The sequence below is a fragment of the Gopherus flavomarginatus genome, chromosome 4 (genome assembly GCF_025201925.1).
Source record: "Gopherus flavomarginatus isolate rGopFla2 chromosome 4, rGopFla2.mat.asm, whole genome shotgun sequence".
Taxonomy (NCBI): domain Eukaryota; kingdom Metazoa; phylum Chordata; order Testudines; family Testudinidae; genus Gopherus; species Gopherus flavomarginatus.
This window is the reverse complement of record NC_066620.1, coordinates 77,986,688-78,009,643: the sequence shown is the minus strand read 5'-3', so window position 1 is coordinate 78,009,643 and position 22,956 is coordinate 77,986,688. Positions and strand designations below refer to the sequence as shown.

Genomic DNA, 22,956 nt, shown 5'->3' with positions numbered 1-22,956 from the left:
GTGCTAACTTTAGGTTATTAGAGTGGCATAAGGCACGTGCTGTCCCTCATATGTGCTCAGCACAACCACTTTGTTGGCAAAGGGAACAAGCAAATGGATATAAGAAATAAACGTGGGGGGCTTGTTTTAGTTTGGTGCATTTCAGAAGTTGTTGAGTTACTTCACCAGTCTGTTTACTTTACTATATTGTCTAAGTGAATTCATTATTCTTTCTAGTTGTCTAAGAGCGTTTGTTTAAGCTGTCATTAAATGAATAATGAACAATCTCTTGTTTTGTAGGCTAGAAAAAACTAGATTACCACTGAAAAGAATTTCAAGTCTGCTTTTGGTTAGTAGTCTTGATGACAGGCAAATATCAGAGGTTCAGGGAGGCTTAGTTTTGAATTAGCATCCAAGAGCTCTCTACAGTTTGAGGCTACATTCATCCCTATGGCCCTGACTATTTACAACTCTTCCTTTTCCCACCAGTCCTCCTGCCTTTCCATGGCAAATAAGGAATTTGTCATTATTTCAACAGACTTCGTAGCACTGCTGCTAGGCTCTGGGTGGGGTTGATTTCAAACTTGCCTCACTCTGGGCCTTCCAAGAATGGTCTGAGAATTAGGCTGTGTCTACACTAGGAGTGTTTTGTTGGTACAGGAATATCTGTATTCGCTACTGGCAAAGCACTTCTAGTGTGGATGTAGCTTATACTGGAAAAAACTACGTTTTTTGCTGACATAATGTATTCCAGCCCTTCTCTGCCCTGAGTAAAATAAGCTACACTAGCAAACATGCAGTTTTGCTGGTATAACTGCATCTACACCAGGGGCTTTTGCTAGTACTAGTTTGTTGGTCAAGAATCACACCTCATCACATCCCAGACTGACATAACTGTGGTACCAAGAGTGTGTAGTGTAGATATGGCCTGAAGTTTTGTGTGTTGGAGACTAGAAAATAGTGGTGCCAGGGACTATTCTAATTATATGCAAGCTAGGCAGTTGCCTGAGGTGACAGGGCCAAACCTCAGTGGTGCTGAGTCCCTGTTGGGTCAGGTTGCAATGCCATTCACTCAAATTTGGCTTAGCCACCCCCCATCATGACAGAGGAATGGCTGGACCAACCCTGAGTGAGTGACCTGGCACTTGCTCCCACCACTTCTGTCATGACCACCAAATCATCAGAAAGCTCGCCATACCTCCCTAGAAAGTCCCCCTCGGGGAGTGCACCCCTGGTTGAGCACCTCTGTTCTATGTAGTAGTAAGAGGGGGAGGCATGGAAGATATGCCTATGGTGGCAGATTGTCTTGAGGGGCCACTGGGTAGTGCTGAGGCCTCAGCAAAGGTGCTGCTAGACCTGGTTCCTGACCTCAGTTCCTGTAAGGGTCAGAGTCTTGTGCCTGTTGACACAAATGGATATTTGGCCCGTGTGTGTGTGTGTGTGTGTGTGTGTGTGTGACTGTATCCAAGGCCTTTACCTACAAAGCAAAAGATCTGAAGTTGCAATATGAACACTGCATTGTCCCTTAATTTACTTTCAAAATGTCCACTGCAGTATAAGCAATCTAGTGATATAATTTACAAGTAAACAAGACCTGCCTTTCTGACATAGTCAAAACTTTGAAGCCTTGAGTATCAGCTTTTTTGCTTTACTAATCCAGATTATATATGTTCTCACAAAAAATAAGTCAACATTAATTCTCTTAATTTCAGTTGCTTAAAAAAAGTTTTCCTCCCACTATATAGCTTTCCATTGATTGAGCTTTAAATTTTACTTCATTTAAATTGCTTTAACAAGAAAAAGTTCACAACTCTGGTAGACACGGTAACTGAAATTAGCAGAGAATTATCAGAACTAAGTATTATACTGGTTATCCAAGGAAAAACAGTGAGTTTGTTTAAATCAGAATACTAATAAGAATTTTGAGAATGGGTTAATTTGGAATACCTGCAAAAAAGAACAAAAAGCAGTTTAGCCTAATTTAAGAATACTGCATGCTTAGATCCTGTACTTTTTTCCTTCCTTTTTGAAAATTCTATTTGTTTGCCTAAAAAAGATTAATTTTAATTAATTTGCTTCTGTTTTTGCTCCTACCCATAGATTCTCATACCCACCTTCCCCTCCACCTTTTTTTTTGTTTGGGGTTTTTTTGGAAAGTTTATTCAAACTGTCAGTGTCTTTTTTAAAAAGGGTTTAAACATTTCTGTCTTGGGCTTTAATTTGTTTGCCAATAAGAAAAAAATTAAGGGAGTTTGGTTACTGTAATTAATGACCAATGGAAGTAATTTTCTGCACATAAAAGGTAACTTTTTTTTACATGCCTACTTGTAGAGGACAGTGAAGGTGAGTAAGATTAAGTGAATAATGAAGTCTTAAAAATGAGTCTACCTGAGATTTGTGCCAAAATTGCATATATAAGAGGTGCATGTGACTTCTGAAGCCAGAGAAGGAACACATTCTTAAATGCTGATATTAAAATCTAAAAGAAAAGACCTGCAGCTTGCTTTGAAAGTCAGATGACTTGGACTTTCTCAGAACAATGGGAGAAGCTTTGAGAACGTCTTGACTCCAGAAAACCTAAGAACATTAATCATAGCCCATTAGGGCAGGTTTACACTGCAATTAAAAACCCACGCTGGCCCATGCCAGCAAGGCTCAGGTTGTGGGGTGAGTCCCAGAGCTTGGGTTCCAGTCTCAGCCTGAACATCTACACCACAATTAAACAGCCCCTTAGCCCGAGCCCAAATCAGCTGGCACATTCCAGCAGCAGCAGTCTAATTGCAATTTAGACATACTCATAGATAACAGGGTAGTGCATAGGTTTAGGACCAGCGAGAATCCAAGTGCTGTTGATAACTTAGCAGAAAAATGTTTTGTGATTGAAAACTTTTATGCTACATACATGGACTGAAATTTAGTGTGTGCCGTTGGTAAGTGCTGGTACTATACGTATGTTTAAAAATATGGAAAACAAAGAGGAATATAAAACCACAGAGAATTAGCACCTCAGCAGGATTTATAGCATCAGATGAGATTGTTAACAAATTTGAAGGAATGGTGGCTAATGCAATGAAAATTATAAATAAAACTCTAGATCAATTTAAGGAAAAATGAATAGGAGAGTCAGGAAATATATGCTTACTCCCTTTGTATTGGGAAACCCCGGAAGAAAATATCAATACCTTACTAATGTTTATAATTTTATTTTTTTTAATGCCTCCATAATTTAATGTAGGATGGTGGTAACATCTGCATCCTAGGAAAATGGTCACAATAGTTTTCAAGAACAGATGAAAAAGGGCATTTCTGGTCACCAAAGCCACCCTAGGCCAAGCAGGGATTCACAAATATCCCTAGTTTGCAAACCTCATTGCTGAATCATGGTCAAACGTAGTTAATAATGGGACAGACTGAATCCATGGTACTTCCCCACCCCCAACCAAGTAGTAACATAATCTTCATCTAATCTGGATCTGTACTTAACCAGGCACAGGGGAAATGCACAGAACTAACTGATGAAAGACTCAGAACTGTGCTTTGTAAGCATAACATTGGATCTTCAGCACATGCTGTCTCATCTCCCTAGGCAACCTCTGGAGATATAACAGAAGGAAACTTTGTGAAACATCATGAGAATGCAAGACAGAGCTCTTGGGGTGGATGAATAGTTACCAAACACCACCTTCTGGGATCTCTTTTAAGATCGAAGAGTAGAACCTGCTCTGCTAGGGTCTGTAGTTAGGTAAACAAAATCCCATGGTCACTGTTGTCAAAGACTGCAGATAGCTATAAAAAAGTACAGGTGACCATGCTTATTTTGTCCCTCACTAGGAGATCCACCAACAGCACAACCCTTTGTGGGCAAAGGTCAGATTCCATGTTAATTATTTTAGCCTGTACCATAGTAAAATCGGAAAGTAGATTCAAAGGCCTCAAGGAAATCTGAAAATTCCAGGTTTTCCTGAATTTCCTTTGCCATCACCACCTAAATGAGCTTTCACAAAACTAAAACCAGCCAAACAAAAAACTAATAGGGAGGACTATATTATATAAAGAGATTGTCAAGAGAGTTTTTTGAGCAAAGGCCTGACGGCTGCTTGTTCTAGAGATACTGGCACTCTGCCCTCTGGCATTAACAATTTCTACCAAAAAGAGGCAATGCCTTTCTGCTTTTTTTTTTTTCTAGTCATTATAGATGTGTGTTAAAGTCACAGTTAGTTAGTGTCCTAAAGTTCCTCCAGTGCTCCTCTAATGGGTGGAGCTGGCTAAAAGTCAGTTTGGTATAATATGGCATTTGTTTCCTCCAGTCCCAGACGTACTGATTTTATATGGTAAATCCAGTCGCTAATTGGAGTGATGTTATGCATGCTCAAATTGTCCAAGTGAGAGACATTTCACAGTAGCTTAGATTAGCCACATTTTGCACCACAGCAGTTCCATTAGAATTCAGATGTTGTTGTGGAGAAGAACGCCATGGCTGTTGAAGGGAAAGAAGCTTCAGATTTTAAGTACTTACCTGGTACTGTAGCTTGTGAATTGTCATGATGGTGTTTGGGGAAAGACTGTCTAGGAGCTTGCATACTGATAGCCATAGCCCGCAGGTGGGCTCACTGTACAGTGCTGCTCCTGAGAGATGTCAAGATTATTTGTTTCCTCCATTCTCTCTGCACAGATCAAAGAAATAGTTTGGTCGCCTTGCTGGGAGCAAGGTGGAACCTGACTGACTAAATTTGTTTAGTCTACTTTGACTATCCATAGCACCGTGTCACAATATTTTACAGATATAAATGAACGAACCCTGACCACACCCCTGTCACGTAGGCAGATATTGTCTTGTCTTATGATGGGGAAACTGAGGTGGTAGTACAGGGAGGTTGCTTTAAGGTCAAACATGAAGTCTGGAAAGTGGAGAATGCAAGGCAGAGCTTTTGACTCACAATCCTGTACTTTAACCACAAGACTGTCTCTCATCAACAGTTAAATAAAAATAGAAAATCTTCATCATTTTCTCTAAAGATTCAGCAAATTGCTTTCAAGTACAGTATGTGTACATGTTGTTGCATGTATCCATCCTTGCCAGCACAATCTGTAATTTCTCCTATCCAGCATGCAATCAAATACTGCGCTGTATAAACAAAGCTGGAATGTACAGTATGTGTTTCTGACTGAAACAAATGGTATTACCAAAATCAAGGTTTCCATTAGACTTTTTTGACTTGTCCAACAGTTACTATTTTAACTTTGACTTAAATGTTTTTATTAAAATGCAGCTCTTGAAAAGCTAATGATGGTAGAGCAATGATTTCCCTGTCTTTAAAATAAGAAAAAGAATCTAGTTCTTGCTAGCATAATATTGTAACGTTCATTTGCCAGGAAAAAGAAACAGAAATGTTCTTAATTTCTCTGATATTTTTCTTGTCATGGCCACAATGATGACTGTTAGTGAGCAGATGTTCTATTTAAAGCTATATTACATTGGAACAAAATGACTCTTTGCTTTAAAGGCATAGATTAGCAAAGCAGTGCTCGTAATTGTTCCCATTGGTTTTCTCCTAATTCTGAGTGTAGAAACCATGACAGTGGCTACTTCAGGATGTGAAAACTGATTACTGCTTTAACTTTTCAGTTTGGCAAGTAGCACATGACGTACTTCTGAAACTTTTTTTTATTGCAAATGCCCTACAGTGGTGTCGGATGGTGAATTAATTCTGGGATGGGAGGACAGATTCTTTGTCCAGAGGGAATTCAATCCAATCCATCCTCCAAAGTCAGGGTTTAGGGGAGAATCCTGGGTGTGGATGTCCGCCTGGTTCTGTTCAGCTCAGGTCAACCACTGTTCTCTCCCCTGTACAAGACCCTGCAGAGCGACAAGGGATAGGTAAAGTTGGGGGCAGGGATGGAGTGAGGGTTCCATTCTATTTCTCTCCTCTGTCACAAGCCCCATGGAAAAATTGAATGTAGTATGAGGCCGCATTAACCTTTAACTTTTCCGTGCTCCTCCAATACTTAGGACCCGCCTTTTAAAAGAGGGGTTCCAAGATGATATTGTATGAAGGAAGCCTGAAAGTAAGAGAGTGAGTGTGTGTGGGAGAGTTTTGGGGTAGGGTGTTGGGAGGCATGGAACAGAGGTCACCAAAAAACACACAAGTTATCTGTATGTGTGGGATGTCTCTGGTCTCCTGTGATCACTTAGGATATGCTGAGTTTTTGAGGAGAGCTGCTGGCTATTCCACAGGTAGCTAGGCCAACCTGTTAATGAGATAATATGGGAAAAAACAAGTGTGGGGACTTTCCAGGGAGTTTTATTCATCCTAAACTTCCTGGGGGTATTCCATGGGAGGGTTGTCTATACTGTCGGTAAATATTTCTGATAAAGGGAAAAATAAATTGTTGATGCTGACAATGAAGTTTATTCATAAAACATATAAGATGATACCCTTTAACTAATGGTGGGTCTTAGTGAATGCTATACAACCTGAAAAGAGGAAGGCTGTGGTTATGGATAAAAACTATTCAATTGAATTCATTTTAAAAGGAAAACAATTCTTATTTTTTGAAAAAATCACACACACCCCTGCTAAGGTCCCTTTAACTTATATTCTGAATGATTAAGCACCATCTGTACTCAAAGCGCAGTGGCAGTCAAAAATGTTAGGAATCATTAAGAAAGGGATAGATAATAAGACTGAAAATATCATATTACCTCTATATGAATCCATGGTATGCCCACATCTTGAATACTATGTGCAAATATGATTGCCCCATCTCAAAAAGGATATATTGGAATTGGAAAAGGTAATCGAAAATTATTAGGCGTATGGAATAGCTTCCATCTCGGGAGAGATTAATAATGCTGGGACTTTTCAACTTGGAAAAGCGATGACTAAGGAAGGGATATGATAGAGGTCTATAAACTCATGACTTGTGTGGAGAAACTAAATAAGGAAGTGTTATTTACTCCTCATAACACATGAACTAGGGGTCACCAAATGAAATTAATAGGCAGCGGATTTAAAACAAACAAAAGGAAGTATTTCGTCACACAACACACAGTCAACCTGTGGAACTGCTTGCCAGAGGATGTTGTGAAGGCCAAAACTATAACAGGGTTTGAAAAAGAACTAGCTAAATTCCTGGAGAATATGTCCATCAGTGGTTATTAGACAAGATGGGTGGTGATGGTGTTCCTAGCCTCTGTTTGCCAGAAGCTGGGAATAGGCGAAAGGGGATGGATCACTTGATTACCTGTCCTTCTGTTCATTCGCTTTGGGGCACCTGGCATTGGCCACTGTCAGAAGATGGGCGTTTGGTCTGACCCAGTATGGTCATTCTTATGTTCACGTTGAATGAAACTTCTCTTGAAAATGTTCTGAGTCTGTATTTCCTTTTCAATCCAGAGTTTGAAACAGCTATTTTGGAAACACAGAAACAATACATAGAGGATGTTCAGCGAGTACAGGTAAGACCTTGGCCGGAGGTGTAACAAGTATGTGTTACACTTCTTTTGTAATATGATTTGGAAGCTAAGATGTTAGCCCCTTTGGAAGTAATTCTTATGTTTCTGTAGACTGAATAGGTGGTGCAAATCTTCAGAAATGTATTTTTTTTCTTTCTAAATTTTATTTCAAAATATTCATACATAATCCATATTGTATATTTACATGAAGAGACTCTTGGCTACTGACTTACTGCAAATGATCCCTGTGAAAGGTAGTTTATATGGACTTGTGTTACTGGCCCATAATATGCAGGAGGTCAGATTAGATGATCACAATGGTTCTTGCTGGCGTTAGAATTGATGAATCTGTACCTGCGTGACTTTTCCTCAGATGAACAGTACCCAGTACACAATAACCATTTAGCAAATGCTACTTCCTTGCAAGCTCCTAAGTCAGTGACTCTCCTGAATTCATGTTGTTGTCAGATGGCATATGCAAAACTCTGCAGTGTGAATGGTTCATCATCATGTCATTATTTTTTGAAGCTCTGCCTTTGCCCCTTTAGAATGTTAGTTTAAAACAAAATCCATTAAGTGGCAGTGTATGACCATAATGGAGAAATTCAGTGGTGGTTTTTGATGGAAACCTTCAGAATACAGGTCAAACACATGTTGGCTTTATGTCTGGGTGAACGAACCTTAAGATATAAATTGTCCCTCAAGGTTAACATTGACAAAGGCCATCTTCACAGCACAGTAGCTTGTAGGCTAAGTTTATAATAGTGACTAGCAATTTTGGGTGTTCAACTTTAGACATGTTAAAGAGACCTCTAATTTAGCATGTTAGGGCAGCAGTAGAAGTTTTAGTTAAACTTTCAATCCGCCAGTGCTCAATTACTCCTGGGGGAATTCTGCACCACTGCACATGCACAGAATTTATGTCCCCTTGCAAATTTATTTGCTTCCCTGCAGAAAAATGACTTTCTGATGGGGAAGCAAGGGGAAGCCACAATAGCAGTCAAGCGACCCTCCCCAGCAGTATGTTTTGGGGGTCCAGGGCAGCTGGCAAAGAGGTAAGTTACTGTGGTGCAGGGAGACAGGACTGGGGAAGACCCGGCTCCTGCACCGGGCTCAGCTGCTAGTCCTGACTGGGCTTGGGAGGACGGGACTTCCCCTTCACAGTATCTGGGGCTGGGTTAGACCCACCCCCATATTTTGCCCAGAGCTGCAGGAAGCTCTACAAACTCACTCCTCCCCCCAGCTTCCTGCACCCATCACTCCCCAGCTGCAGGGCGAGGGATCTCTGTACACAGAACTGCTCCCCTATCCACCCAAGTCCTGTACATTCAGAACCCCTCATACCCAGACCCTCTCACCGATCCTCACCCACCGCACTCAGAACCCCTCCAATGAGCCCCACTCCCCCTGCACCTGGACTATCCTGACAAGTCACCCACACCCAGATCCCCACCCCACTGAGCCCCATGCCCCCAGAATCTGGGCCCACCGAGTCCCCCCACACTCAGACCCCCCTGCTCCCATCCAGACTCCCCACCCACTGAGCCCTAACCACCTTCACCTGGACCCCCTGCAGAGTCCCATTACTGTTGCACCCAGAACCCTGAAACAAGCCCTTGTGCATCCAGGTCCTCCACTGAGCCATCCGCACCCAAACTGCCCCCCACAGAACCCTTTCAACCCATACCTGGATCCCTGCACACTAAGCCCCTCCACATCAAGGGGAGGGATAGCTCAGTGGTTTGAGCATTGGCCTGCTAAACCCAGGGTTGTGAGTTCAGTCTTTGAGGAGGCCACTTAGGGATCTGGGGCAAAATCAGTACTTGGTCCTGCTAGTGAAGGCAGGGGCCTGGACTCTATGACCTTTCAGGGTCCCTTCCAGTTCTATAAAATCTATTTGGATGCTGCCTTGCTGAGCCTGCCTGTCCATATCTGGTGCACCTGGCACAGAGAGGAGGTGTTTCTGGGGCAGACCCCAGTCCTTACGTTGTTTCAGGGTTGGGTGCAACCTCACCGCTGAGTCTGTGTGTGGGGTGAGGGGAGCTGCACAGTCATCTACCACCTTTGTGCAGCCAGTGGCTTGTGCTCCCCAATGCCACGCTGGAGTCACCACATTTATTTGGCAAATAAAATTGCAGAATTTTTAACTTTTTTGGCACAGAATGCCCTCAGGAGTATCAAATCGTACGGTGGGTGGGATTTTCAAAATCACTCTGCAATTACTTAATTCTGCTACCACTTAAGGCAATTAATCACTGATTTTCAAAGTAATCGGAGTTAGTCCAGTGCAACATGTATTGGGATCTATAGAAGACACTAGAACACACATAATTCAAGAAATTTAGTATGGATGGCAGTTGATCAGCCTAAGTAAAACTGGAACCTTCATTTAATGGTTCAGCTAACTTGGGGCATGTAAAAGAGTGGACTTTTCCCTGCAGCAGCTCCTGCTGGTTGTGTGAGCCTCTGTGGTGCCCTGTCTCAATTTCCCCTTCACAAGTTCCCAGGAATAATCCACAGAGGTTTAATGTCAATAACCCCTCTTCTTGGGAACTGGTTTATTAACATAAAATAAACCCAGAGTACAGTCCCCTCCATCCTAGTCTCCCAAGCTTCTCAAAATAGTCTCTTCCTAAACAGCTCCTCCTTCCTGAGATCTGTATGGCTCCAAGCCTTGATGCTAGATGCAGATTCAGTCTCTATCCCCTTGAGATCGAGGGGTTGCACAGGCCCTTTCTGTGTTTGTTGGATTCTCAGGTCACTCTGTCATAGTTCTGGACAGCTGCACCTGTGTTTCCGTCCCTGTGGTCCAGCAAGGGCACCCATCTGGGCTCCTGGCTCTTCAGCTGTCATCTCTTGAGCAGAGACACATCTCTCTCTCCCTTCTGACTGGGATTTTTCCAGACTTCATAATTCCCTGCCAACACTGTGAGTTCCCCGGCAAGTCAGACTGCCTAAGCAGGCCTGCTTTGATTTATCTTCAGAAGCTATTACCAGCATAATTGTCCACAGTTAAGTTACCCCACTACCCGTTCTATGCAAACATATTTATTCTTATGGTGAAAACATGAGAGAGCACCTATTAAAACAACCTACATTCATGCTAATAAGTTTACTAGAGACCACCCCTAATTCCAGGGGCTCTGGCAGGTGAACAGTCCTTCAAACACTATCAAGGAAATTGTGGTTGCACATTCATAACTGCCTTGGCTCAGAACAAGCATGCCCATGAATCTGAGGGTCACTCCTTTATACAGTTTGGGCCTCTGATCTTGTCCTCACATAACAGGTTATCAGCAGACAGAGGTGCCCTCAGGGCAAAGCTTCAAAAATTTCAAAATTCTTTGCCTGTGAAATCCACTTAAGTTTTATTCCAAAAGTCCATTATTGCGTGGCACATTGCTTTAAGTAATCCTTTGAAGCCCATAACACTTCGAAGGGATTACATTGGTCATGTCTACCTGCTGAAGATGTTACATACAGTCCCAAAATAATACATAAACATTTGCATTTTTAATACAAAACACTCCTAAGATACTTAAACTTAATTCAATAAGGTTTGGCCAGAATACTGCAGGAAATCTCAGAGCACTCCTCTAGCTGCTTCCGTCTTGAGCTTATTTTCAACAGCAGCAGCTCTCCTCTCTTTCTTTTCCTCCCTGAGTTGAGTGTCATCCTTGGGTAGTCCCTCTCCATCTGCTGTCTCTCCATTTATAAGGCTCAGGTGCTTTCCTTTAAGCCCAGTTGGGGAGCAGGTAATCAGTGACAAGTGCACAGGACCTTACTCCTCTTATAGGGACCAGTCACCTTGTGACAGGGTGAATGAGGAATATTAAATCCTGACTTCCCAAAGATGACAACCCATTTGAGTGAAAGCTCCAAGATCAAAGGTTGCAGACCTGTCCAAATAATAAGTGACCAAATTACACTATTTGGAAGAAAAGAGCATGAATCTTTTGGAAGATTGGTGAGGAAGAAAACTGATTTGGAACAGGAAATGGGCAAAGTTTCAGGTCTGTGTGTGTGGGGGGGGGTTTTTTTTTTTTAATAACTATTTGGTTCAACCATTCTCACAATGAATTGGTATATTTTGATAAACGAAGAACATTTATGAAGAATATTGGTATTCCAGATGAAATAACTGAATGATGAAACACTAGACTGTATCTATTTAAATATTGTTCACTTTCCATAATTAAGATTTGAATTCTAGAAGCCATGAGTGGAATGAGTTGTAATGCAAATACAGGGTGGAATGGTGGTAAAGCATCTTAATCTCAGGTAACCTTTATTCTTTCTTCAAGTCATGCACATTTTCATAGAAATATTATTTTCCCCACATCTTCTTAAAGGCAGTTATTGTTCTCAATCCCAATTAATCATTAGAAAATTATTCCAATTATAGACTGTATTTGATTTATACCTACAGCTGAACCTGTTTTTCAAGAAACATTTAACCAAAAAAAAAGTCCCAAACCTGACTCTGTTGGAAAATTTACTTGCACTTGATCCACTTGTCATTAAAATGAAGCACAACAAAAGCTCTAAGGAACTTATTATACTAAAGAATTCAGGTTTAATGGAGATGTGCTTGTGGTTTTGTTACTAATAGAAAAGTAAAGAACTAGTTTACTGCAATTAGACCATTAGGAATTGTTGGAAGCAATAAACAATCATGGTGAATTGTTACATTTATTGTGGAAAATGTGGTATTCTGTAGCTTTTGGAATGTGACTTCAAACATCTCCCTTACTCTTCGGTTCAGAAATAAATATAAAAGAAACTGGCTAATTAAGTACTGATGGTCAGAAAACTGCTGTAGTATGAATAGAACAATCCCACCCTTCCTAAAATTGAAGACTGCATAATAGAGCGTAATAAATTTGAGGTCTTAGAATGGGTGTTCAACTGAAGTATAAAAATGGATTTCTTTCAGTGTGGAGTATTACATTTTTATATTCTTTAAAACATGTCATATAACTGAAAATTCAGGTCCAATTTGGTCATTCTTTTTTTCTGATTTACCCTACTCCCATATTCCCAACATTTAAAGACTTGAGTTTTACATGGAAAAATGTATATATCTGAATAATGAAATGTCTCCTTTGTCATCTTTCCTTATATTTTTCTCTGCTCATTATTTTATTTAATAATTTTAGTTTAATTTAACAAGCGTGGTAATGAAGGTTTTATCTTCTGTATCTTTTTGGACTGTGGCTTGATCCCATGTCTCCTCACTGTCTAAATTCTCATTGATTGCAAAAGGGTCATGTGATCAGGCCTTTAATGTAATGTTTTCTGGGTCTGAGGCTTTCAAAGTTGACTACAGCATTTAGCCACCCAACTCCTTTTGAAGTTAATGAGTTATGTGATGAAATCCCCTAGCTGGCTTTGAAAATCTCAACCCAGGATCCTTTTGTTATTCAAACATATATTTTTTATTAAATTTGATTTAGTAAGTTTTTGGAGCTCTTGGTCTCCATCAATCAGGAGTAACTTCTGCTGACAGTAATGGTGACTTCTCCCATCTTCCATGACTCTGTCACAGAGTAGCTTCCTCTTCTGGAAGTAGCATAGATAAAGAGTTGACTGGGTAGGTCATCCAGATGCTTGTGTGAAAAGTAAGTTCTTATAGATTCCATCATGCTCTTCTGTTCTCCATTGTGTCTTATTTTGAAAGTTGGAGTAGAGTATATGTGTATAGGTCAAAGATCAGCTTTCATTTTACTTTCCCAAATTTGTCAGCAATGTTTCAAAACTTTCTGTTAAGTCACTAACTATTCTAAACAGTGGAACATACTTTAATAGTATTTTCCTTTTTGTTTACTATCAAGGAAGGCGAAAAAAGGGGACCACCCCTTGTATCCAGATAAATCCTTATAGAAGGGATCCAACGCTTCATATAAAGGCATATTTCATTCTAAGGAACTTGTCTGGAGATACAATGAAGAGTGTTCCCATCTGGGATCTGATCCCTATTTTTCTTGTACTGGTTATGTCCCCAGGCTAAAATCAGCTAAGTAGTAGATTTCCCCCGCCCCCCTCTGATTTGTCAATTTCACATCAAGGCTTCTTTCTTTAACAGTGTGAAACTAAGGCTTCTTATAGACTATTTTTCCGGCAAAAGAAGTAAATAGATACTGTAGAGCATAATCAGCTATGTCTGATATGAGCACATAGGACAACTGGTATAATTGCAGCAAAATACTGGCAATTTAATATAGCATATAACAGCTAGCAGACGACTAAGATCTCTGAATGAAGCAGGATGCTCCTCAGCTAAAACCATTTAGGAAACCTGCGAAGGATTTGTGAAAGGTAGATACGGAAAAGCCTGTTTTAGGTCATCTGGGGTATTTCCATGCCTGTTCAAGGTTTAGTCCTTACAGTATATTTTCTAACTTTTCAGCTTTAAAAGTTCTTTTAAGACTGGAGTTCACCTATCTACAGTGATCTCTCTTTCAAAATGGTAAAGGTATTTATTTATATAGTGAAAATAACAAAGACAGTACCAATAAAAGAAGCCTGCTCTACTGGATTTTCGGAGCCTTTTGCTCTTTCTGTTTCCTTGAAGATCTGTCTACAAGCTCTCCCCAGTTTGGACAAAGAGAGAAATTTTTAATACTATAATTTCTACCCAATTTTTCCACCACACTTTGCCACTAGGAGGTATAAGATTTTATATTAATGAGGGAAGAGGAGAGTTTCAGAGCATTCTACTTCAGGAACTCCAACCCCAGGGCTAAATCCAGAGATGGCAAAATAACTTCTGTCTAGCACCACGCTTCTTCCCCTCTGGCAACTTCTTTCCTCTCAGCGGCACTGCTCACCAGTGCATGAAGCGTATCTGGTCAAAAGGGGTCACAGATCTGGCAAAGAACATTTCTACAACTTGCGCTAGGTTGCAGACAAGCATGTATTTAAGTTTTGCCTGGGAGAAACTTCTGATTGACCTGCTCTCTCCCTGCCACCTGGGCTAGAGCAGCCAATTGGAGCTGCTGTGGGAAGTTAACAAAGCTTTTTACTTCCTCCCCTCAGGAGCAGACACCATTTTTAGGGGACCCAGGGAGAGGGAACAAAAAGAATGCAGCAGCTCATAGTTCCTCTGCTTGCTCCCCTCCTGTGAACAGTGGGATTTCTGCCTCCCCTTTGCGACCCCTGGCACGGGATGGGAGAGAGGGAACTGCATTGCAGCTCCCCACTCCTCTGACGCTTGGGAGAGGGGGGTGAAGAGTCCCAGGAGCTATAGCAGGAGAAGAATGAGGCTTGGGTTGAGAGAACAGATGGGGGACAAAATTGATTGGGGGGCTGGAGGGAGCAAATCACGGGGGCAGAATTGATGGGGGATGGGCGGACAGACAGATGTCATGTGACTTTCGTTTCGGTAGAAAAATATAGACCACTCACTTTTTTCCAAACTATTCTGCTACTGACTCTTACCCCTCTAAATACCCTGCCCCATGACCTCAGTTAATGTTTCCAAAGTCTTGTGCTATGGCCAAGAACAAGAGAGAGTTGTAGCAGAAAGAAGTATTATAATTGCAATACTATTGCATATAAGCCTGTTTTTTGCTCTACAGTGGGTCAGCCCATATCTTAAAGACAGTAGATATTTGATACTTAATTCCCCCACCCCTTTTCAGGTCCTTGTAGTCTAAAAAAATAACTCTCTACTTTCTGAATATTTTGATAATCTCCATTAGACACAATTTGAGTGCTTATCTAGAATATTACATAAACGTAATATTATGGTGCAGGGTGTTTTATTTAAACGTGACCACACAAATGGAATTAATCATTTTTCTGAAGATGGTTTATCCTAAGTAATCCTGTTTCAGGAGGTGGGATGACTTTGCATTAAGTATTAAACTGCCTTCACGACTGAATACTTGGTCATCGGGAACGTTTGAATTTCCTGTGCCCTAGAATTTCTGACTCTGTTATTGTCTCATTTGGTCCATCTCTATCCCAACTAACAAATACTCCCTCAACCAAAATTATAGGTCTTTTTGGGACATAGTGTACTTTCCCAAGTACTACTAGCTAACCTATAAAATAATTTTGGCAGTTCTCAAATACTAAAGACAGATTCATATTTCTTTATCTATTGATGCATCTTCCAGCAATATCAATAAAAAAATTATAGCTTTGATGATCTCACATTATCTGATGTATTTTGCCCCATGCAGTAAACCTTTTCAACTTTAAAAGTTTATAAATCTGATTTATGGAGCATCTCCCCAGAACATAATGCACTGATGATGCACAGTCTTCTTGGCTCAGATGAGGAGTCTTGTTTGTAATACTTTGCACCAAACTTTGGTAGCAACAAGCTACTAAGAAAAAATGTTAAGAGTTGTACCACTGTGGCAAACAGAAGCTTGAAATAACTTCTGTGCCAGGGAAGATAATGGAGCAAGTAATTAAGGAAATCATCTGCAAACACGTAGAAGGTGGTGAGGTGATAGGGAATAGCCAACGTGGATTTGTAAAGAACAAATCATGAAACCAATCTGATAGCTATCTTTGATAGGATAACGAGCCTTGTGGATAAGGGAGAAGCAGTGGATGTGGTATACCTAGGCTTTGGTAAAGCATTTGATAGCATCTTGCATGATATTCTTATCAATAAACTAGGCAAATACAACTTGGATGGGGCTACTATAAGATGGATGCATAACTGGCTGGATAACCGTACTCAGAGAGTAGTTATTAATGGTTCTGCAGAGGTCTGGTTTGAGACTGGCTCTGTTCAATATCTAAATCGTTGATGAAGAGATTGGCACAGAAAGTACGCTTATTAAGTTTGCAGATGTTACCAAACTGGGACGGATTGCAACTATCTTGGAGGATAGGGTCATAATTCAAAATGATCTGGATAAATTGGAGAAATGGTCTGAGGTAAACAGGATGAAGTTCAATAAAGACAAATGCAAAGTGCTCCACTTAGGAAGGAACAATCAGTTTCACTCATACAGAATGGGAAGAGACTGTCTAGGAAGGAGTATGGCAGAAAGGGATCTAGGGGTTGTAGTGGACCACAAACTAAATATGAGTCAACAATGTGATGCTGTTGCAAAAAAAAGCAAACATGATTCTAGGGTGCAGTAGCAGGTGTGTTGTGAGCAAAACACGAGAAGTCATTCTTCTGCTCTACTCCTGTGCTGGTTAGGCCTCAACTGGAATATTGTGTCCAGTTCTGGGCACCGCATTTCAAGAAAGATGTGGAGAAATTGGAGAGGGTCCAGGGAAGAGCAACAAGAATGATTAAAGGTCTAGAGAACATGACCTATGAAGGAGGGCTGAAAGAACTGGGTTTGTTTAGTTTGGAAAAGAGAAGACTGAGAGGGGACATACCACCAGTTTTCAGGTATTTAAAAGGGTGTCATAAGGAGGAGGGAGAAAACTTGTTCATCTTAGCCTCTAAGGATAGAGCAAGAAGCAATAGGCTTAAACTGCAGCAAGGGAGGTTTAGGTTGGAAATTAGGTAAAAGTTCTTAACTGTCAGGGTGGTTAAACACTGGAATAAACTACCTAGGAAGGCTGTGGAATCTCCATCTCTGGAGATATTTAAGAGTAGTTTAGACCATCCCTGATAGACATTATCTAGACAGTATTTTGTCCTGCCATGAGGGCAGGGAACTGGACTCGATGACCTCTTGAAGTCCCTTCCAGCCCTACAATCTATGAATCTTGAGATTTAAAAATGCAAAATTCTGACATCTTGAAAGGTTAGCATGTCATCACTGTATTTGAAGAAGTGATCCACAAAACAGTAGTTGTAAATGGCAAGGGATTCCTTTAGCACTCCTATAAGTTCATACCTAAATAGCTTTGTGACAAGAAACATATGCTTTAGGCTGGCCAAAACAGTCCCTTGGATAGAACAGGTTGTTTGAGGATGGGTTATCTCTGCTGAGTAGTGGTTCCCCACCTGTGGGATCAGCCCCTGAGGCTGATGGAAGATCTCTTTGGGGAGGGAAACTGTTCCAGCTGCATGTGACCTGCAACAAAGATGGTGAGGAAAATAAACCCAACAGATTCTCCCAGAGCTGCCCCTGTATGATTCTCTCAGAAGATGTGTGATGTGCTGTTGGTGAGTGGGTTAGCAGCTGGAGAGTCCAGCAGAGACTGGAAGAGAGGAGACGTGTGTGTGTGTGTGTGTGTGTGTGCGCGTGCGCATGCGTACATGTATAAATGGGTTTACCAGACTCGTGCTCACTGCAGAAACTCTCCCAATCAGGCAGGCTGAAGTGGGAAAGCAATGTGTGACTAGTGGCTCTTTTTAAGCCACTTGTTTGGCTTCTAATCATGTTCCTCATTCAGCTGCTCAAGCAGGAGGCACCAAGAGGTTCCTGCTCCCTTCACTCCTTGCATGGAACCTTCTGGTAAGTGGGAAGGGGAGTGAGTGTGAACAGCACCAGCATAGCTATTTGGACAGTTTGTCCCCTCAGAAAGCATAGTTACTACTATGTAGATTGCAAAATATTCACCTGGAAGCAAGGTATGAAAGCTATGCTCTGAGTGGTCACCTAGATTTAATCGTCTGGTACTGGACTAAGGATAGAGTGAGACAGGCTGTCTTTTTGGAAAGAAAATATTCCATTGCTGATCCAGCAATTGCAACAGCCTTACTGATGAGGTCTTTCAGAGGAAGTGCCTCTTCTGTGTCCTCAACAAATGGAACTAGATTTGGCATTCAGAGATTGAAAGGATTTTACTTTTCCAAAAATAGTGTTTATCAGTGGCGCTGAAACAGTTTTTGGAGTGGGGATGCTGAGCTGCAAGCCTCTTAGCCCTGTCTGTGCCCCACACCACCCCCTAGAGCTGGGGCCGGATGCAGGACTATGGCTCTGGGAGGTGGGGCATGGACAGAGGTAAGGCTGTGGAGGCTGGGGTCATAGCTAGGGGCAGGTGCAGAGCCACAGGCATAGGGTTGGCAGCCGGGATGCTGGGCACAAAACCTCCATACCCCTACTTCCCACGCTTATGATCTTTATGTATAAACTAAAGAACCCATAAACTAAAACAGCAGATCTAAAGCTGTGCCACAGGCAGCTCAATAGCAAAAGCATCTCCACAGCACCATGTCAATGTACATCAATCCCAGCCTGGAAATGATTACCTCCAATTGCTCCTTACTGTGCTGAGTGAGAGTATGTAACTTCAGTTGTTTTTTTTTTTTTAACTATTTAAAACCTTTTTGCCTTCCTCTTGAACTGAATAAAGCCAAATTTTGCTGGAAAAAATATAGATTTTTACACTCTCTAATTTTTTAGATCAAATAGATTATGTCAAAGTTGGCCTACTCGACCCGTGGGCTGCAGGAGCATGAGTATTTATACCCAGGTGTACAGCTTTCTTTTTAGATTTAATAACAACCCCCCTGCTTAGTCAAAAATGGACAGAAAGGAAAGAAGCACTCAGTGGATTACACAGACCCAACAACAGCCTCTACTGAAGGATTCACAGGAATGATTGAAATCCAAAGCCCTTGCTTAGCCTGGCAACAGCAGCAGCTTCATTGCAAGGCAGGTAGCCTTCTTGCAGATGGCAACTACCTGAATTAATATCTAGTGAGGGCCTTAAGGAGCTCTGGCTGGATGTTCAGTTTATGTCCATCACTGAAGATCTGTCTGTAAAGATGGATCTAACTTTCCTAAAGTATACTCTCAGGATGTTATAGAACTTATCTAATTGGATCTTTATTTTTAGATACTCTGCCAAACTCTTGCTCTTATTTTCACTGTAATTTCCAATTTCAAAAGTAACTATATATTTTCCTTAATTAGCACAAGCGTCCACTCTTCAGGGTTAGTCTCATTTTCTGTATGGTTTATAGTTTCTTGAGAAATCCTTGCAAATATTTCATGTTTTTAAAGTGTAAGGAAAATGGATCAAGATTGTCTTTTTTATATTTTTAAGAGAAGCATAAGTTAAGGATGCCCCTTTAAAATCTTTTACTTCCACAAGCTGATTTCCCCAAGAAAGTTTACATAGGGAGAAAGGGATTGGAAAATAGCAGTAGATGAGAGATAATTACTTCTCCCATGTTGTTAATACCTGCAATTGATCTACTGGTTTCTGCTAAGGCCAGGATTTTTAAGGGGCCTTAAATGAAAAATAAAAACAAGTAACACAAACACAAGTCAGAAATAAGGGGAACAGCATCCTGAAGTGTCCCTTTTCAGCCACTAGATGGCAATTACGTATCTTATCATGGGGAGTGCAGAGAATTTGCAGGTGTTTCCCAGCAGAACTCTTAAGGTACTTCTCAATGCGAATAAATATATATCTATCTGTTTCAGACAATAGTGCTTGGGTTAGCACTATTGCCTTGGGGGAAAAAAAAACAACCACCTAGCATCTAGTGTGTGTAACCTGACTAAGACCTAAATGGGTATTGGAACATTTCTCAACATTTAAGAATAAACTGAGTCCTGAAAATAAAAAGTCTGAAGACTTTAAATCTCTTAAAAGCAGCAAAGAATCCTGTGGCACCTTATAGACTAACAGACGTTTTGGAGCATGAGCTTTCGTGGGTGAATACCCACTTCTTAAGATGCATAAATCTCTTGAAAGTTCTGCCTTGTTGCGCACCCTTGCTCTGCACTACTCCCAGAAGCGACCAGCATGTCCCTGCAGCCCTGAAGGAGCGATGTCTCCATGTGCTGCCCCTGCCCTGAGTGACGATTCCAGACTGGGAACTGTGGCCACTGGGACCTGCGGGGGCAGTGGTGCACAGAGACCCCCACCTAGGAGCCGATGCCAAAGGGGTGTGCGGCTGACATTTGCTTTTACACTGTTTGGAGAGCTTGTCTTCTAAACAATGAATGAATGCACTCTGCATTAGGGTTGGTTGAAAATTTTCTGACGTGAGTTTTTTTTTTTTAAGTAGAAAATGCCAATTCTGCAAAATCAAACATACAGCAGGAAAGTATCTAGTTTAATGAATTCTTGTTTTGAAAATATATCTCAAAGCATTTTGTTTCAATAATGTTGAAACATTTCATTTTGACTTGATTTTGTTTTGTCTTTCTTGTTTTGAAATGACTCTTTTATTTCAACTTTTTTATATTTTTATAATACAATATGGAAGTTTAAATGTAATTTGGTCAAGGGCTTGCTGATACACAGTTATCCTCTCCCACCCGCCCACCCGTGCAACATTTTCAGATTCTTGTAACTTTGTTTGGTGCAGTATAAGTATGGGGGATTTGGTGCAGTATAAGTATGGGGGATTTGAGTAGTGATTTGGAGTAGGTTGTGAGTTCAATCCTCGAGGGGGCCATTTAGGGAACTGGGATAAAAATCTGTCTGGGGATTGGTCCTGCTTTGAACAGGGGGTTGGACTAGATGACCTACTGAGGTCCCTTCCAACCCTGATGTTCTATGATTCTATGTGTGTGTGCACGCGGTGGACAGGGGGTGAAGAAGTGTGGATGTGGGGAGAGTGCAGGATAGGGGCTCTACCCCTTTGCCAGTTTGCCCCATAGGGCATATGTGCTCACTGTGATTACCCCCCCAATGAAATATTTTGCAATATTTTGTGAGAAACACAACAGTGACTTTTTTGTTCCAATTCAGAACAAAAAACAAACTTCAAAATCTTGGAATTTCCAGTGGGATGGAAATTCCAAGTTTTGCTCAGCTCTACATAGTCTGTATGTTCCTGTCTATCACAACATATATTAATCACTGTCATTATCAATAAGTGAATACAATTTGAAAAATATTGCATCTCTAAAGCTGATTTTTTAATGAAGAAGAAAACCAATAAGAGCTCCCCAAAGAAAAACTGTTAAACTGCTGATTTAAATGTGGACTTTCTCACTTGTTGGAAAGATGAGTGGAAATGAAAGGAGCTAGTATATGTTCACCACTGCCATTTAAAAATGTTTTAGCACAGTGATCTATACTAAGTCCTCTGTATTCAATTACAGCTATGATTACCTCTACAAAAGCAACCTATTGGTTTTGTGCCTGTATCATAAAAAATAAATTTTCTATTTTAGCAATTGCATACACCTAATTTGAGGTACCAGTTAATTCTAAGGTAAAAATATTCACGTTTTAACAAAAGTTCCATAAAATGCTCTTCAGAGAATGCTCTTTCCCTGAAAGAAAATTCTTCTGAGCACACTTCTCTGGCAGGACAACCTGAACTGATCTCTGAGTCTGGCTGCTACTCTCACCTAGTTTACAGGACAGCCTAGAGCCAAATTTGGCCCAGAAGTGAGATACCTGATTCTTCTCTTGCCTGTATCAGTCTTCTACAGGGGTAACTTCATTTACTTTGTTGAAGATTCTAATGATTTCTGCCTGTCCATTTTCTTTGTAAAAATAAGTGTTTCACTGAATGTTAAGAGCAATACAAATTATTCCATTGACTTGCAGAGCAAAATCCATTGGGAAATGGTATTTAATTTATCCATGTCCATCCCTTTGGCTTGTTTTCAACCTATACATTGTGCTACAGAGTGAGAACCTAAAAGTAAGATTGACTAGTTGGTTTCATTTGTGTACAGTTAAATTCTAGTCTGCTTGTATTGTCCCAGATTAGAACTGCAAAATGTAAGCAAGATACATAGTTTAATATAAAATACACTTAAATGGTCTTTTCACTTTAATATTTCAAGCTGTTCATTGTAAAATAAGAGAGCTTGTATGTAAAGTATTTTCATTTAAATTAGCTTGACAGTATCCTTTTGAATATGCATAAAACAAAGTCTAAAAACACCAGTAGGCCCTACCTTGCATGTAGCTGTATATTGAATAATACAACTAACTTCTACCTTTGATTATTTACCTTTCCCTTTAAAATGGCAAGTAAGGCTCTTTCAGACCCTCACACCAAAAAGTTTTTGATCCCCCTGGAGACCTAAATAAGGCTCATTTTCTTTGAGTGACCTCATGCTCAATGATGCAAGACATATGGAGGTCTCTATCTTCACTTCTAATATTGCCTCCCACCTCATCCTCTTCTTGGAGTTGTTAGAGATACCTACTATCAGCTCAGCCTCAGGTTTGGTGATGGACAAATTTGGTTCCCTGATTCCAATGTCTCTGCAGTTCTGCTTCGCCAACCTTTGTCTACCTGGGGTTTTTCATAATATCAGGCTCACACTTCAGGGATGTCAGAGAGTACCAAACCCCTCCTATAAGGGAAGATAACATTACTGTAAATATTTCTTGATGCCTACTTCTGATGCATAAGAGTTTTCTAGCATGTTATGCCCCAGGTACCTTCTCATCTGACCTTTCCAGGCCACCAAACTGGTGGAGTGTCCCTCAGTGACTAAGGCTGTCCTGCCTGAGCCTGCTGATAACACTCCTGAGACAATGACAGCTTTTGGGGACCTCCTGTGATTCTGTGGTCTCAGCAGTATCCCTGAAGACCAGAAATTGCTTATTCTCCTGAGCTTTCTAGAGAGTCTTTGGCTCCGGTGTCTGAATGTCACAAACTCTGGACAGTTACCCAACGTGAGGGAAAGTCAACCCTTCAAGCTCCTGAACAATTT

General features: G+C 40.9%; 1 protein-coding gene across 2 annotated transcripts in view; it reads left to right on the top strand.

Moving 5' to 3' along the window:
- Positions 1–22,956, top strand: part of FMN2 (formin 2) — a 234,538-nt gene that overhangs the window by 51,372 nt on the left and 160,210 nt on the right. Inside the window, exon 4 of one of the 2 annotated variants that reach the window (XM_050950369.1) lies at positions 7,377–7,438. The exons of the other annotated variant lie outside the window; for it this stretch is intronic. Within the exon in view, the coding sequence (XP_050806326.1) occupies positions 7,377–7,438 (62 nt within the window). The remainder of the gene's footprint in view (positions 1–7,376; positions 7,439–22,956) is intronic. 2 annotated transcript variants of the gene reach the window in all.